This window comes from Salminus brasiliensis, chromosome 18, assembly GCF_030463535.1.
Source record: "Salminus brasiliensis chromosome 18, fSalBra1.hap2, whole genome shotgun sequence".
In the NCBI taxonomy this organism is placed as follows: Eukaryota; Metazoa; Chordata; class Actinopteri; order Characiformes; family Bryconidae; genus Salminus; species Salminus brasiliensis.
In genome coordinates this window covers 28692038-28709101 of record NC_132895.1, presented here as the reverse complement: position 1 = coordinate 28709101, position 17064 = coordinate 28692038, and the positions used below count along the sequence as shown (strand labels likewise).

Here is a 17064-nt window from a genome sequence, read left to right as displayed (position 1 = left end):
TTAAAAACATGCGCAAAGGCTGCGAAATGTATTAGCATAAAGAGGAGGGTCAGGACCCTGTCAAACCCAAACACTACCCAAAGCCCAGACCGATACCAAATCCTTCTTAGAACCCAGCACAATTGCTGAACCCAAAGCCCACCCATCACCACTGCCAAGCAAAAACCAACCCTACACTAAACCCATACACCAAAGCCCACCCCAATCCCAATACCCAGCCCTACACTAAATTCATACACCAAAGCCCACCCCAATCCCAATACCCAGCCCTACACTAAATTCATACACCAAAGCCCACCCCAATCCCAATACCCAGCCCTACACTAAACCCATACACCCCAACACCACTGCCAAGCTAAAACCAACCCCAATACCCAGCCCTACACTACACCCAATCACCACTGCCAAGCTAAAACCAACCCCAATACCCAGCCTTACACTAAATCCATACACCAAAGCCCACCCCAACCCCAATACCCAGCCTTACACTAAATCCATACACCCCATCATCACTGCCAAGCTAAAACCAACCCCAATACCAGCCCCACACTACACCCATACGCCAAAGCCCACCCAATCACCACTGCCAAGCAAAAACCAACTCCAATACCCAGCCCTACACTACACCCATACACCCCAACACCATTGCCAAGCTAAAACCAACCCCAATACCCAGCCCTACGCTACACCCATATGCCAAAGCCCACCCCAATACCCAGCCCTACACTAAACCCATACGGCAAAGACCACCCCAACACCACTGCCAAGCCAAAACCAACCCCAATACCCAGCCCTACACTATACCCATACACCCAAACACCACTGCAATCAAAAACCAACCCCAATACCCAGCCCTACACTAAATCCATACACCCCATCACCACTGCCAAGCTAAAACCAATCCCAATACCAGCCCCACACTAAACCCATACGCCAAAGCCCACCCAATCACCACTGCCAAGCAAAAACCAACTCCAATACCCAGCCCTACACTACACCCATATGCCAAAGCCCACCCCAATACCCAGCCCTACACTACACCCATACACCCCAACACCATTGCCAAGCTAAAACCAACCCCAATACCCAGCCCTACGCTACACCCATATGCCAAAGCCCACCCCAATACCCAGCCCTACGGCAAAGACCACCCCAACACCACTGCCAAGCCAAAACCAACCCCAATACCCAGCCCTACACTAAACCTATTCACCCAAACACCACTGCCAAGCTAAAACCAATCCCAATACCCAGCCCTACACTACACCCATACACCCCAACACCACTGCCAAGCCAAAACCAACCCCAATACCAGCCCCACACTACACCCATACGCCAAAGCCCACCCAATCACCACTGCCAAGCAAAAACCAACTCCAATACCCAGCCCTACACTACACCCATACACCCCAACACCACTGCCAAGCCAAAACCAACCCCAATACCCAGCCCTACGCTACACCCATACACCCCAACACCATTGCCAAGCTAAAACCAACCCCAATACCCAGCCCTACGCTACACCCATATGCCAAAGCCCACCCCAATACCCAGCCCTACACTAAACCCATACGGCAAAGACCACCCCAACACCACTGCCAAGCCAAAACCAACCCCAATACCCAGCCCCACACTAAACCCATATGCCAAAGCCCACCCAAACACCACTGCCAAGCAAAAAACAACCCCAAATACCCAGCCCAACACTAAACCCATATGCCAAAGCCTACCCCAACCCCAATACCCAGCCCTAGACTAAACCCATATGCCAAAACCCACCCCAACACCCAGCCCTGCACTATACCCATATGCCAAAGCCCACCCCAACACCTAGCCCTGCACTATACCCATACACCAAAGACCACCCCAACCCCAATACCCAGCCCTACACTATACCCATATGCCAAAGCCCACCCCAATACGCAACCCTGTACTATACCCATATGCCAAAGCCCACCCCAATACGCAACCCTGTACTATACCCATACGCCAAAGCCCACCCCAATACCCAGCCCTGTACTATACCCATACGCCAAAGCCCACCCAAACACCACTGCCAAGCCAAAACCAACCCCAATACCCAGCCCTACACTAAACCCATACACCCAAACACCACTGCCAAGACGAAGCCCTGCCCCTTACCAAAATCAAGCCCACCCCAACACCACTGCCAAGCTTCTGAAACTCCAAACACCAAAGCCCAACCAAGCCGAAGCCCAGCCCCTTACCAAAACCAACCTCAAAGCCCAGCCCCACACTTAACCCAAACTGACACCAGACAAGCCATAGCTCAGCCCCTTATCAAACCAAACCCCAGCACAATAACACATCCAATCTCAGAGCCTGAGACCAAACCCAACCATAAAGCCTAGACCGATAGCTAAATCAATGCTAAATCCCAAAAGCAATGCAAACCGCATACCCCAGCTCAATAACCCAACCCCAAAGTATAGCTCTATGCCAAACCCAGCAACAAAAAAACCCCTCTAAAAGTTAAACGTAATCCACCCTCAAACCTCATTTTCATCCTAACGTAAAGCCAAAACCAAAGCCAAAGCTTTCCCACAGATCAGTGTTTATACTGTACCTTCCAGCTCCGAGCGCTCGCCATTCTCCTCCAGCAGCGCCGGATCCAGCCGTATACATCATTCATCACATCTGCTGCAGTTTCTGTTATAAATGTTTGAATAAACGAGCCAGAAGACTCTGGCAGACCTACTCGACAAATGCTGCTCCACACGAAACATTCCCTGATTCTAACCTGGAGAAATGATTCAGATTCAAATACAGATTCAGATAAGAATCAAACTCATTTATTAATTTACACACGAAAACACGCACATTACAGCACATTTGTTTAAAAATGATTTTATTGTAAAAGAATCTAAACCATGTTACATCTTCGGAAAGTCGACTAACAGTCTGAGAAGACGCGCATCGAGTAAATGGGTCTGACTGACAAGAACTGGGTGTTGAGATGTTTCGCTGCACAGCTCCAAACCAACAGGAGAAAAAATATATAACAATTAGGTAGAACCTCAGAATCAGCTGCTTTATTGCCTTTTCTGATTAACAAAACATGTTCTAAAAAAAGAAATCTGAAACCACGGTGCTGTAAAGACAGAAATAAACACAGGGACACAAACTCAGCTCTCCTACAGAACCTTGTATCGTCCTTTGCTGGTTGGCTGATACGAATTTTGCTGAAAGGCAAGAAAAAGAGAAAAGAAAAGTACATTAATAACATTTACCTGAAAAACTAAAAACTGGTCTACTAACCAGGCTACTCTAAAACTAACCAAAGACACCTGACTCAAACACATACAGGAACTCTGAAGCCCCTCCCACTCAGTGCTTAGTGCAGCAAATAACCGGTTTGAGGTTTAGTGTGAACACAAGCCTGAGTAAAGTGGATTCAGCAGTTTTTCTGCAGGAGAGCCGCTTCCACTCCTGGGAGATTAGCGAGAGGCTCATGCTGTTTTTCCCTACGATTATTGGTCTATAGACATATACATATACATATATATATATATATATTAATATTATGCTTTGTTGACCCATTACTGGATTCCTGTAAAGCTGCTTTCTGACGTTAATTGTAACAATCGCTACACAAATAATTCAGATTAAAGCAGATCAAAGAGCCTCGGCTGCAAGTGTGAACGACACAAAGGCAAAGTTGTAAGAGTGTGAAGGGGCTTTTAAAGTTGCTGCGCTTTAGAAATGTACCTGTATTTTGTTCCAAGAGTGCACATCTTAACATAAATAATTTTTTAAAAATAAAATAAATGTATATTTAAAAAAAACAAACAAAAAACTAAAACAAACAAACAAACAAAAAAAAACATACCAGGCGGATAAGCTCTTCTTTGATGAGTCTGGTGATTTCTGCTTTCGCCTTCTGCACTGCCAGCTCATTAGCACCTGCAAAAACACCACAGTATCAGAACAGATCATTCAGTTATTACTTCTTTCATGATTATTACTGTTGTTGAAATGTGTGGTGTTTAAGCAGTTCTCCATAGTCTGCATCAAGACATCAAAACATTCAACAAGTGTTAGCATTTTATCGAATAGGACCAATTATACTATATAAAATTATACAAATGCTCTGTAGATTCATCATAATGTCCCCAACACTATTTTTTATTTTTAATTATTAAATAAAAGATTACAAAAAATGAATCTGGGTGTGTAGGATGGCCTAAGCTACCAGCATCCAGTACCTTAGCGTTTCTACAAATATGGGAAAATCTGGCAGACTGACTAATTCAGTACACAGCGTGCACAGCGAGTCCAACACAGGTTCTGGTGGGCTTCTGCAGCGGTGTGCAAGCTCCAGAGTTCCATGTAGTGGCTGAACAAGGTAGTGCAGCATTCTGTGACCATGAAGCCTTGCACAGAGGTTCTGTAATCCTTAATCTACAAATATGATCATATAGACCGGCTATGTATCATTACCTGCCGATGTCCAGCCAAAATGTTAGTGGCGGATACTGATACATACTGATACGGTGATTTTTCCATCTCTAGTTCTAGCTATAGAATCGGATGATATTAAATGATCGTGACGTTAAAGGATTAAATGTTAATGATCTAAAAATGGTGGAGAGCTGAAAAGTAAAGAAAGAGGCGTACTTTCGATGGCAAGATAGATCTTGCGCTCTCCCTCTTTGGGCTCTTTTCCTGGAGGGAAGTATGTGCCTCGGATGGTGATTGCAGCTTCAGAGTACTCTCCGATCCTCTGCAGCGCCTCCTTAGACGTGACCTTCCACCTGGCAGTCTGCAGAACAGAACAACAAACATTGAGACTTCGTAATTTAAAAAAAAAAAATATATATATATTTTCCCTTTTTCCCTCTAATTTACTTTAGCTCCCCCCAACATTAGCAATGGACTCAACATCTCCTTTGATACACGTGAGATCAGCCACCACCGGGCAGCCGACACACTTGGAGGAAAGTGCTGGTTTCCAAGTTCCACCACACCAGCTAACAGACGCCTGTGCCGCCCAACATCTCTTTAAGAGTGATGAGGGGAGAGAGTACCATCTACCCATCCTGAGCGAGCCAATTATGTTTTTTTTTTGGACTTGGGTTTTGAACTTGTGATCCCCCAGGCCATAGTGGAAATGCATTAGACCACATTAGAGTCACTCAGAGCCCACTTTTGACAAGAATTCACTAAACTCCACTTAAAAACTGAACTTTTCTACATCAAACATGACTTTTTCCAACAAATCCTGGAAAAGAATTTTTTTTTAGTCCATTTCTGTCTTGTGGGTCTTGAAATATGTCTGAGAGCTGAAGGCCTGGTGTAAATCTGCTCAACGACAGATGAGGGTGCAAAAAAAGAAAGAAAGAAATCAGAAGGCACGAACCTGAGGGAAGTCGTTGATCTCCAGCTCCTCCTCGTATCTCTTGATGCTCTCGGCCTGCTCAGCAGCCTGCCTCTCCTCCTCCAGTTTCTCTACGGGTGTGTAGTTCAACTTGGCGTTGATCTTCTCAGCCAGCTGCTCAGCAATGGTCTTGGCAGAGACGGACGGGGCAATTATGGTGCCGCCCCTCATGATGGCATTGGTTGCCTGCTGCATCACATCCTGTTATTGACAAACACAAAAACAAACAACACTGAGACGGATAAGACTGGCAGGTTTTCAAAAAAATATAATATTGGATGAATGAGTAACTCAACAGAAGTACAGAGACGGGGGAAATGAGGCTTAATCACCGGCTTCTTCTCAGAATTTTCTGTTCCACCTTAAATGATGCCATAGTTACATTCTGGCGACTGAGGATAATAAGACAACAGCGAATAGGAGCCTCAGGCACACAGAGCGTGACTTTTGTGCCATTTAAGGTGAAACCAAAAAGTCCAATAATAAAAAATTCTAATTAGAAGTCAAATAATAGGAGCCATAGGAGCTCAAAGTGCCAGAGCGTAACTGTTGCTCCATTTAAGGTGGAACGGAAAATTTAAGAGGGGGGAAAGAAGAAGAAGAAGAAGAAGAAAAAAAAAAAAAAAAACAACCCTAAGACAATCCATAGGACCTGTGACATTTGGGGTGCAACGAAAAACTCCAGTAAGACAGCAAATAGGAGCCTGAGACGCCAGACTGCAACTGCTGTGCCTTTTAAGGTGGAATGGAGAATTTCAACAAGCCAGTGAATAGGTGGTTAACGTCTATCTTCAGCCTAGTCACAGCGTATAAGTCCTACATGCTCTTACAGATGCACTCTTTCACAGATACAAAACCAAAAAATAAAACATTTACAGGAATAGGTGTAGCCCATTACACCACCACATACCAGACGGACACCTTTTCAACCAGCCCATGCTGAAATGATCTTAAATTTAACGTGAAACAGACCCAAGCTCCAACCCCTCACCTGTGCCTCAGCACCCAGGTTCTTCTGAGCGTTGATCTTCAGGGCCAGCTTCTTGGCAATTTCCAGCTTCTGGATGTTTCCGGCTGAAGGAGCAGCCAGGCCGGTGAGACCTGCGGCAGCAGTGGCTCCAGTGAAGCCGGGAGCGGCTACTCCTGCACTGCCGCCCGGAGCGGTCAGGTCCTTCACTCGCTTCTTCGAGTTAAACATGCTCTCAATCTGCTCGTCGATCTGCAGGGGAAAGAGGTTTACATAGTTTAATATAGAACATAGTTTACATTGGAGCCAAGGCCAGCTGTTTACAACTAAAGTGGACAACTAACACCACCTGTCATGCAAAAAACCTTACACATCAGTTTCTCTCTTTTTGACATCTGGCAGCTGTTCTTTATAGTGTTTCAGAATTTTAGGATGAACAGACCAATAGAAATGCTCCAAAACATGCTTGTAATAAAGTCTTTTCTTTGACTTTGACTTGTTTTCGCAGAACAATATGTTCCACTGTCCTGTTTGATCAATTTCTACTTCAGTACAGTAGGTGGCGATGTGGACTTTTAAATGACTAGACTTTAACTAGGGAGTAAAAGTGCAACAAGCTCAAACTGTAGATTTAATGTAGTCTTACTAATAATATATAATAATTCCATGTGCTACACCATTTTATTTCAGACTGAGCCATAAAAACACATTACACTCATTATTAATATCGAATGACATGGAAAAATACATTGTGCTTATATTGGAGTCCTGCCCAAATTACGTTTGTACTATCCAATACAGATTCACATCAAATCGATCAGTGCCAAATTCCGTTTCCAGCGTAACACGCAATCAGGGCAATGGTGAGCCGAAAGTGGGCTCAAGCGTGGTCACATTTTTTTGGCTGCAGACAACAATATTTGCAACAGCCAGCCATGGAAACGCTTCGAACCTGAGCAAACATCTGGTCAAACACAAAACAGATTGCAAAACTGAAAAGTGTAACTGCATGTGGCCATAGCTGTGATTGTTTTGGTCACTGAAGTGTGTAAACCCTGCAATAACCCCAACCAGGGTAACCTGGTTCTGCAGATATTCAGAAAAGAGCATTAGGCTTACGTCCAGCGCAGTGTCCTCATCATCAGAGTCATGAAGGCCGAGCGCCGCTTTCTGCAGCTTCTTCCTCTCGTTAGCCAGAGCATGCTCCGTCTCGTCAAACTTGAACCCTTTCCCTGAAAAGCCGCTGCTGCTTTTGATGCTTTTGCCCTCCTGTAGAGAAAGAACCACAGTGTTAAAGTTAATGTACCTTGTGTTAATGTGCTAATTCTTGTACATCAGCTAGAATCATCCATGCTCTGTGATGAGGAAAGATGGTGTTATGGATAGCGTGTGGAACTGTGCAGTGTTAACTAGACGGTCATACAGCTTTCTGCTGTTCCTTAAAGGTGGCCCACAGCTGCTCCAGCTCTTGAGGAACCGCGGAACCAGACAGCTCCAGAGCTTTGATGATGTCACCGGCGTAGCGCACCTGCTCCTCAGTGATGAACGTGTAGGCGTAGCCCTGCAGGAAACCAGAGGACATTGACAGCTTGTTCAATTAAGAGAAAACGACAACAAGGTTTGAGTTTTTTCCAGTTGAAGCTGAAGGTAGAAAGCTGTACAGTTGCCTTTCAAAAAATTTGAAGCAAAAGTGGTTTGATCGTAATCTAAGTCACAACCATAGACGAACTAAACAAATACCACACAAAGGTAGTACAGGTAGTACAAATAGCATATTGAGCAGAGAGTGCCCAGAAGGCTAAAAAAAGTAAGTGAATCCTTGAATTTAACAATCTGTAGATCTTACTTTAGCAGCAACCAGCTCCATCAACCCAAGACTTGCACAATATTAAGAAGGAATTTTGGACCATTTCTCCCAGCAAATGTATTTCAGTGGATCAGTACTTCAGGGATGCCATTCATGCACAGCCCTCTTTATGTACTACCACAGTATTTCAGTAAGATTAAGGCCAGAACCCCCACCCTACCTAAAGCAAAGCAGCCCGAAAGCATGAATCTCTCTCCACGGTGTTTCACAGCTGGAGGGAAGCTTTGGTGTTGGTGTGCAGTGGTTTTAGTTGGCTTTGACAGCAGCAGCTTCCTTGAACACCATTCTCAGTTAGTGTTTTGTAACAGTGAACACACACAAAGCTTTCAGCAGTTTGAAGAGCCTTGTGTAGTTTATTGGTCTATATTTGAGACTTTGATAATGACATTTTATTAGTAATCAGTGCAGAAATCCAGGTTATCCTAAAGGGAGTTTTTTTTCCCTTGCAACTGTATTTATAACTTTTAAATTGCTGAGTTGTTGTCGTTGGTTCCCCCCCGATAAAGGAAATTTACAGGGCTTACCTTATTTCCTGCTCTACCAGTGCGGCCGGCGCGATGCACGTAGTCTTCATAGTGGTTAGGGCAGCTGTAGTTGACCACAAGGATCAGCTGCTTCACATCCAACCCTCTGGCTGCCACTGAGGTGGCCACCATCAGCCTACAGGCCCCGTTTTTAAAATCGTTTATAATGCTGTCCCTGTCGTACTGGTCGATTCCTGTATAAACAACAATAACAACATGATTTAGTGAAAGACAATGAGACTATTTTAAACACAAGAGGTCGACAGGAGTGGTAGTTCTTTACCGCGGTGTTGGATGCCTAGCGATGTCGCAACAATGGCGGTTCAAAAAGAGGGGGAGGCTGGCTTTGTGTGTGCATCGGAGGAGACGTGTGTGTATTGTGAGTGTAGTGTGAGTATTGCTAGTGCTAGCAGGAGTTATGAATGGGTGGGTTAATTGGCAGTACCAAATTGGGAGGAAAAAAAGAGATGCAGAAGCAGCCTGTTTGAGAGGAACTGTACCTCCGTGCAGAGACATGCAGGGATAGGAAGCCTTCATCAGGTCTTTCAGCAGACCATCAGCGTGCTCCTGTTTATCTACAAATATGATGACCGATCCCTTCTCCTGGTAATGACCAAGAATCTCTAGGAGCTTCAGGAACTTCTTGTCTTCCTCAATCACAATCTAGCAGGAGAGAAAAGCCGAATAGCACAAAATCTGGATTAAGAGCTTCTGTACTTCAGAATAATGATGTATATTATTATAGAATATGAAAATCGAAACTAACGAGGGAGAAAAAAAAAAATGAAGGAAGCAGGACTCACTACATGCTGCTCTACGTCAGAGCACACCACGCTTCGACCCCCAACCTGCACCTCCACCGGCTTGGTCAGGATCCTCCGTGCCAACGCCTCCATTGCACGCGGGAAAGTGGCAGAGAACATTACCGTCTGGCGATCTGGCCTCACATTGTCCACTATACGCATCACCTAAAGACACAAACACACACACGGTTTGTACTGTATTGTGTTCATAATTCATACAAACAAACAGTACCAGAGTCCGTTTAGCAACTCAGGAGCCCATTGCATCTTCTTTTAACTCAAACAGCCAGACTGCTCTCCGGGTTTCACAGACTGGCTACCAGCTGTAGAAGTCATGTTGTGATGTGCATGGGAACGAAGATCAACCCCAGTCTGAGATGCTCAAAACAGACTAACCTGTGGCTCGAAGCCCATATCGAACATCCGGTCAGCTTCATCCACCACCACATATGTCACTCGCCGCAGGTTGGTGACTCGGCCTAAACATCCAAGCACAAAAAACACAGTGTTAAAAACACGCTCCTATTTAAACCCCAGTTTAATAAGCAGCACAAAACCGAACCCTAGTGGCTATAAACTATTTCATTACAGAGCGTTACGGAATAAACACAGCCACACTGACGCCACAGCGGCCGAGCCGTCTCTGCGTACCATCGGGGGGGCACGGAGCACCTGTTATACCTGTCACACTACAGCATCAAACATTTAAACACCTGATCACCTTTCACCTGGGAGAGAGACACAGAGATTACCGCGCATGTGTGGAACAAAGTCTTCTGCTTTAAATTGCATTCATACAAGCACACAATCACTAATAACTGCATATAATAATAATAATAATAATAATAACAACAACAAAAGGTTGATATGACATTAATACAACTATAACTTGACATAGGAGTATTTACATTAATCATAAAATCCTATTACCCAATCATCATCATCATTATAATCATCATAGAAGTAATGAACTTAGTAAAATAAAGGTCTTCACCCTTTTGGATGTTTTCCCAGTTTTATTACTTTTATAAATGGAATCAGGGTCAATATAATTTGACTTTTGTGGAGACAAATTAACAAAAAAAAAAAAAAAAAGAAATAAATGACTGCTTAAATATTAACCTCATGTTAAGGGGTTGACCTATTTCACTAGAGGTCCAGAGTACTACTCACAGTTATTGAAATAATGATATTGCAATAAGCAGTAAACGAGGAAAACATCCAAAGGGCTGAATACTTTTCTAGGCACTGTGCAGTGCACTTTCTACTTAACCCAGTTATAGATCGTTCATCCTCCTATACACAGTTCAGCAGCAGTGAGTGGGCGGTAACGTTCAGAGCCAGTGTTGTTAGCGCCACCTACCTTTCTCTTCGCCTCTCCAAGGCAGCGCCTCAATAGTCTCGATGTTACAGTTTCCAAAATAGTCAAATAACGTTAAAAGTTTAGTTAAAGAAGCGATTTCATGTTCAGAAACATTCCACTGTACATGCTGCCAGAGTGTTCCCTGAAATAAGTAAACCTTCCACCAAATCTATAACATTTATTTACAATGAGAAACGAGTCGACTTACCACTGTTGGCGCCCAACATGTCAATCATTCGACCTGGTGTGCAGACGATGATCTCTGCTCCTCGCTTCAGCTCTGCGATCTGATTCCGCAAAACACACACACACACACACACACACACACACACACACACACACACACACACACACACACACACATTATAAAACTATCACCAAAACGCTCTGTTTTATCAGCAGGAGAATCGCTCACCTTTCTTCATTTTTTACAGAGTGCATTCAGAACCAAGTGGAGGCTAACGCTAATGCTAATAAACACGCTACAGAAACCCAAATCTCGCACAGCACATTCATACACTAAACCAGATATTACACACCAATAGTCCAACAACCACAGATATCAGTCCAGAACGTGTAACTTTACCACTACACACACAGAAAGTGACATGACTGCAGTGTTGTAAAGGAGCTGGGAGCTGATTGGTCAGGGAGGAGAGTCAGACTGGATTAAAAGATATTAAACACACTAATGTGTGGTAAATAATATAAGTAAAGGCTGACTAAACTAAATCAATCAGTCCAAAATGACTAATTATAGAAACTGATACTAAGAATAAAGGATTTTTACTAAACAGTAGCTCATCTGATCTGAACTCTCATCAGCAGTGAAAAATCTAACCATTCAGAAGGTAATCCCCAGCAGTGTGACAGCATTGCCCTTTAGAAAAGCTCAATGATCTTTACTGAATTTAAGCTTTTACATTTCACCAGAATCAAAGGGAAGTAGTACAAGCAGTATTGAGGCATTACACACCTGCTCACTGATCCCAGTGCCTCCGTACACACACACCACCCGGAGCCCCAGCGGCTTGGAGAACTTCTTACACTCCTTGGTGATCTGCAGAGCCAGCTCTCGGGTCGGGGTCATGATGACCGCTAGAAGACAGAAAATGGTTTTATGTTAACAACCTAGTCTCGGACCTGGTGCAGTGGACAACGGAGCAGAGCCCTACACTAAATAAAGAGCTGAGAAAAAAAAAAAATGGAGAACTGTTGTTGTGCAGAGATCTACTCATGTGTTTAGAAATAACCAAATAACTAATCAGAGCACATACTGATTGGTCCTTCCCCTTCCTCCAATGGCCTCTGGTCTAATATATGTCGAAACATGGGCAGAAGGAAGGCGATGGTCTTCCCACTTCCGGTCTTTGCGATTCCGATGATATCCCGTCCAGACATGATGGCGGGGATCGCCTGTGCTTGGATGGGAGTGGGTTTTTCATAGTTGTGTCTAAGAGAAAAGGGGGGAAGAAGAGAGAGAGAAAAGGGGTTCAATCTGGAATATTTCTGCCCCATACTGAGAAAAGTATGTCGTCAACAGCAGCCACCGGTTACATCAATTAGGCTGCACTGAAATGTGTAGCTGCAGGCAGAAAGAGACTGCACTTACTTTTTAAGGGCATTTAAGACTTTCATGGATGTCCCACACTGTACCCAGGTCTTGATGGGTTTGGGGCAGCCCTTGCCCTTCACCGTGATGCCTTCCAGCTCCAAGCGGTACTCATTAACCTCTGGAAAGGAAGGAAAGGTTTTATCCACAGCACAAACACTGCGTGCACAGCTGCTCCACAAATACACCTATACTATATAAGCTAAGCTCACCCTCTTGCGTCATTCTGGCCAGTTCAGGAACTTCCACATAGAAGTTCTTGCGGTACGACTCGTACTGGATCTTCTGGTGATCCACAGGCTCGAGAATCTTCCTCTGCTTCGTCTGGTAGCCAGTGAGAGCAGTCTGCAGATCCACCTCCTCCTCTTCAGATGAATACTGAACACACAAACACAGTCCTTCAGGAAACACTGATACATTATAATAATGTTTAATGTTGAAAAGGAGCAGTTTCAGATTTACCTCCATGGCGTCCTGATCGTTCTCCATCAACTCGCCCTTCTTCTTGGTGGTGTGAGGAGTCTTCTTTGTTTTGACCACAGTCACGACTTTGGTCACGGTCATTCCACCTTTCTGCAGATACACAAATCAAGTCTACTTTTAGACAGAATTGAAAAATGAATGTTTTTAAAGTCATGCAGGATTCCACATCTGAACCAAAAACAGTCCAAATGAACTTTCTCACAATCTTTATCCCTTATAGTTAAACAACTGTTTATATCACTGTACATTCAAGGCAGATAATAGGTAAATGAGCTCTGTACCATTCAACACTATTTAACCTCAAGCCTTGGGCACACTGCACTCTCACACTTCCTGACTTGAGCTTCATTGATTTTTAATGGCGAATGAAACAAGAGAAACCAGGCAAGCCTAGTTTTGCTGGACTATCATAGACTGCATAGTATAGTCAATGGAATTTCAACAATGGAGAGTTTGGTACCAAAATATTTGCTTTGATGACATTTATGATGTTTCATGTGTTTCTTCTCATGCACCCCTGCCTGATAAAGGACTCTGAGGGCCCTCAAGATGTAGACCACATAGACTAGTTTTTAGATGTGAAGGGCCCAGGACCTAATGAACATGGCTTGTGGCAATGCTGGGAAAGGTCGACAGCCGGCATGGTAGCAATGCTAATGCCTCGCTATCGATGAAAACAACGCAGTAGCATCCGTCCACCCTTTTAAATGAATTCCGGTTATCACTCTCTCTCACCTTATCATTTCCTCCTCTCATGGTTCCCATGTTGAACTTCTTCACCTCCTCCTTCACCTCCTCCATGTACGCATCCAGAGGATCCAGCTCCTCTCCAGTTTCTGTCTCCATTGCGGCGCTCTCCTCAGACTTCCCTTCCTTTTCCTTCTCTTCCTCCTCTTCTTCACGGTCCACTGAGGACGGGCCTTCCTCATCATCATCTAAACAACAAACAAATGAAACGCTTTTAATAACCAAATCAAAGGAAACCTGAAGCTGCAAAAACCTTCCTAACGACAGCCAAAGAGTATTTTACACAGACTTACCGTCGTCATCTTCCAGGCTCCACTTCTTGCCCTGCTTCATCTCCTCCAGCTCCTTCTTGAGCTCTCCAATGTTCTCCATGGCCTTCTTCCTCTGCTCCTCCCTCCACTTCTCCACCCGCTCTTTCCTCTTCCTCATCTCCTCCTCCAGAGTGTTCTGGTCGAAGTCTTGCTGCGGAGCGTGAACATCATCAAAGGTCGTTAATCAGAGTGAAGAAGAAAATTGATCCGATTCTGAAACACATGTTCTTTCACAGTAAACTCACATCTTCAGCCTTCTCCTCCTCCTTCTCCTCCTTTATCTTCTTCTTCTCTACGAGCTGCTCTCCGCTCTCGGACTTCTCCTTGCTGCGATTCGGAAACAGTAAATCAGGAAATCAGTACAGGATCAAGCAGCGGGTGCCCATGTTCTATCAGTGTATTAGCAGCTGACCACGCCTGACTAGAAGTGTTCAAAATTGTGCTGAAGAGAACCAGAGGTCTGCTCTCAAAGCTCCCTCACAGAAAGTGATTTTTACTTAAGATGTTTCTACTTTCTCAACAAACCCACTTTAACACCAATTTTAAATAAACAAACTGTTTAATGGATAATTTTTTTAGCCCATTAAAGTCTGTATAGAGGCCCAAGTTGCTAAGGTGGGTAATGTGTGCATGTGTTGTTTGCCGTGGAGCAGGGCTGGGCGATTTTTTAGGGTAAAAAAAAAATAGACTTTTTTTTTTTGCATGTAACCACTTTACATACATGTAAACATCAGTAACGACAGTCTCCTATAAGATACTGTTCAGATACTCTCCTATTTATTCAACATCTGCTGCTCTTCATCTCGTTAAACCAGTTTAATTGCTCTGTTAGTAATGAAACCTGCAGCTGATCAGTGTTTATTAAGCACCAACAGTACCCTCGATATGCTTAGAAAAGCATATCACAATACAATAAAATATTGTCTATGGAGTGTAGAAAGTGCGATAGGTCGGATAAATGCTCTAAAGGCACCTTACCTCTCGTCATTTTTTCTACTCTTGCTAGGGCTGGGAGATCTAGACCTTCTCCCTTTGCTTCTACTCCTGGACCTCCGCCGCTCTCGGCTCCTGGACCGCTTCCGCTCTCTGCTCCTCGAGCGCCTGTGAGGGAACAGTACAGGAACACTAACTGTAAAGCAGAACACGAGGAATGATAATTGACAGCTAATGTTGAACACATGGATAAAGTGGACATTTGAATTGGCCCTCCCTGCACTTTTTTATAGAGCTTACAGCCTGAAATGTTAATAAGAGAGCTTAAATTCTGAGTGTTGCCATCAGCAGCTGGAGTCCAAGAGAGCACAATTGGCCGTGCTCTCTCCAGGTGAGCAGATGGCACATTTATCACTCGTGAAGCAACGTTGGCCGGCACAGAGCTTGTGCCCAGAGAACAGAAGTGAATTGTTCTGGTAAGAGTGTAAAGGTCTTCAAATACATGTAACTGTGGTTCAAATCTGTAATCTTGTCCAGATTAAGGTGAACTTTCATGCTGCCGCCATCTCCACCACCCCGGACTGCTGACTCCATGCCTTTATCAGACTCAGGATCATCAGACTGGGCTATGTTTCTCCAGTGCTGATGAACCTGTACCCAATTCAGCCTCAGCTTTCTGTTCTTAGCGGACAGAAGCGGAACCTGACGTGGTCTTCAGCTGTTGTAGGCCATCCATCTCATGGTTGGACGTGTTGTGCATTCTGAGATGCTCGTCTGCTCACCACAACTGTACAGAGTGGTTATCCAAGTTAACGTAGCCTTCTGTCAGCTCCAAGCAACTGTAGGGCCATTGTCTGTTGACCTCTAATTAACAAGATGTCTCCATCAGCAGAACTACTGAGCTGTTGTGCTGAAAATCCCAGGAAATCTGCAGTTCTAGAAACACGCAAACCAGCCCTTCTGACACAAACAACCATGCCATCCTTGAGATGACATTTCACCCCTGAACATTAGCTGAATCTGCTGACCTGTATCTGCACAGTAATAAACATTGCACTGCTACCAAACTGGTGTACAGAAGTTCGAACCTCTGACGTTTCCTATCTCTAGAGCGTGACCTCCGGCGCTCTCTGCTCCTCGACCTATCCCTCCGGCTTCTCTCGCGGTTGCGGGAACCAGCTCGATCATCTCTCTTCGACCGTTTTGAATCTGGAGAGCGGCTCTTAGACCGGCTGCCGGACCTTCCCCTGGACGAGGAGCGTTTCCTGTAGTGCCTGCAAAACAACCCAAAACAAAACATGGCATTAGTCACTTAACATATAGTACATAACAACCTAACATGAAAGTCAGGAACTGTGAGTCCTGGGTGTAGGAACATAGTATGTTTACTTAGTACAGTCTTAATAGTTAAAAAAAAAAAAAGCATTGGGACAGCCATTGAGGAGTACCATGGTGTGATGTTTGTGATGCAGTAGTAATAGTTTGTAGTGCAATTAATGCAATTAAATACATCCCACATCCACAGCTGTAATCATTGAAGCTTTGGTTAGCTTCTTGTTCAAGGCATGTTCTCGTTCCACCTTAAATGGTGCAGTAGTTGCATTCAGGCGCCTCAGGCGCCTGAATGCAACTACTGCACCATTTAAGGTGGAACGAGAAGTTCTCTAATAAGAAGCCAACTAACACATTTTAGTCAATTTAGGTTTCTCTGACTCATAATAAGCTAATTATATATCATTAGCCTCGTATTTAACTTTACTCCACGTTACAATCCCATCATTGTTGATTTCACGCTTAAACAACACCGCGTTAGCTTTAGCACCGTTAGCATCCCTGCTTGCCGTGGTCCTGCGCAGGCTTTGCTGCCCTTAGCTAACCTCTCTGTGCGCCCGGCAGTGTGCTGACCCCTCGCACATATTAATCCACTTTAACTGTTGCTTTTTTATAAAGCTGTAATTAAATTAATCACTCTTTAATCACCTCGACTCGCGGCCCATGGCGCTTCCTCTGCTTCCACTTCGACTCAGCCGGTAGATCGCACCAGCGGCTGGCACTT

At 44.4% G+C, this 17064-nt stretch overlaps 1 protein-coding gene across 1 annotated transcript; it reads right to left on the bottom strand.

The window, feature by feature from the left end:
• Nucleotides 1–2791: 2791 nt before the first annotated feature.
• Nucleotides 2792–17064, bottom strand: ddx46 (DEAD (Asp-Glu-Ala-Asp) box polypeptide 46). The gene is made up of 23 exons (XM_072661415.1): nucleotides 16989–17064; nucleotides 16097–16282; nucleotides 15054–15176; nucleotides 14321–14402; nucleotides 14058–14226; nucleotides 13753–13952; nucleotides 12997–13107; nucleotides 12747–12912; nucleotides 12535–12655; nucleotides 12200–12375; nucleotides 11899–12020; nucleotides 11131–11209; nucleotides 9956–10038; nucleotides 9560–9724; nucleotides 9257–9419; nucleotides 8757–8950; nucleotides 7789–7926; nucleotides 7485–7634; nucleotides 6390–6617; nucleotides 5381–5599; nucleotides 4639–4783; nucleotides 3851–3924; nucleotides 2792–3203 (listed from the first exon to the last, which is right to left on the bottom strand). The coding sequence occupies exons 1-23, from the start codon at nucleotides 17003–17005 to the stop codon at nucleotides 3156–3158; spliced, it is 3159 nt and encodes a 1052-aa protein (XP_072517516.1). The 5' UTR covers nucleotides 17006–17064; the 3' UTR covers nucleotides 2792–3155.

Coding starts and splice junctions, on each gene's coding strand:
- ddx46 (XM_072661415.1), bottom strand. Junction 13,953..14,057: donor GAGCCTGGAAGATGACGACG/GTAAGTCTGTGT, acceptor TTTGTTGTTTAG/ATGATGATGAGGAAGGCCCG. Junction 10,039..11,130: donor CATGTTGGGCGCCAACAGTG/GTAAGTCGACTC, acceptor TTGGATGTTTAG/GCCGAGTCACCAACCTGCGG.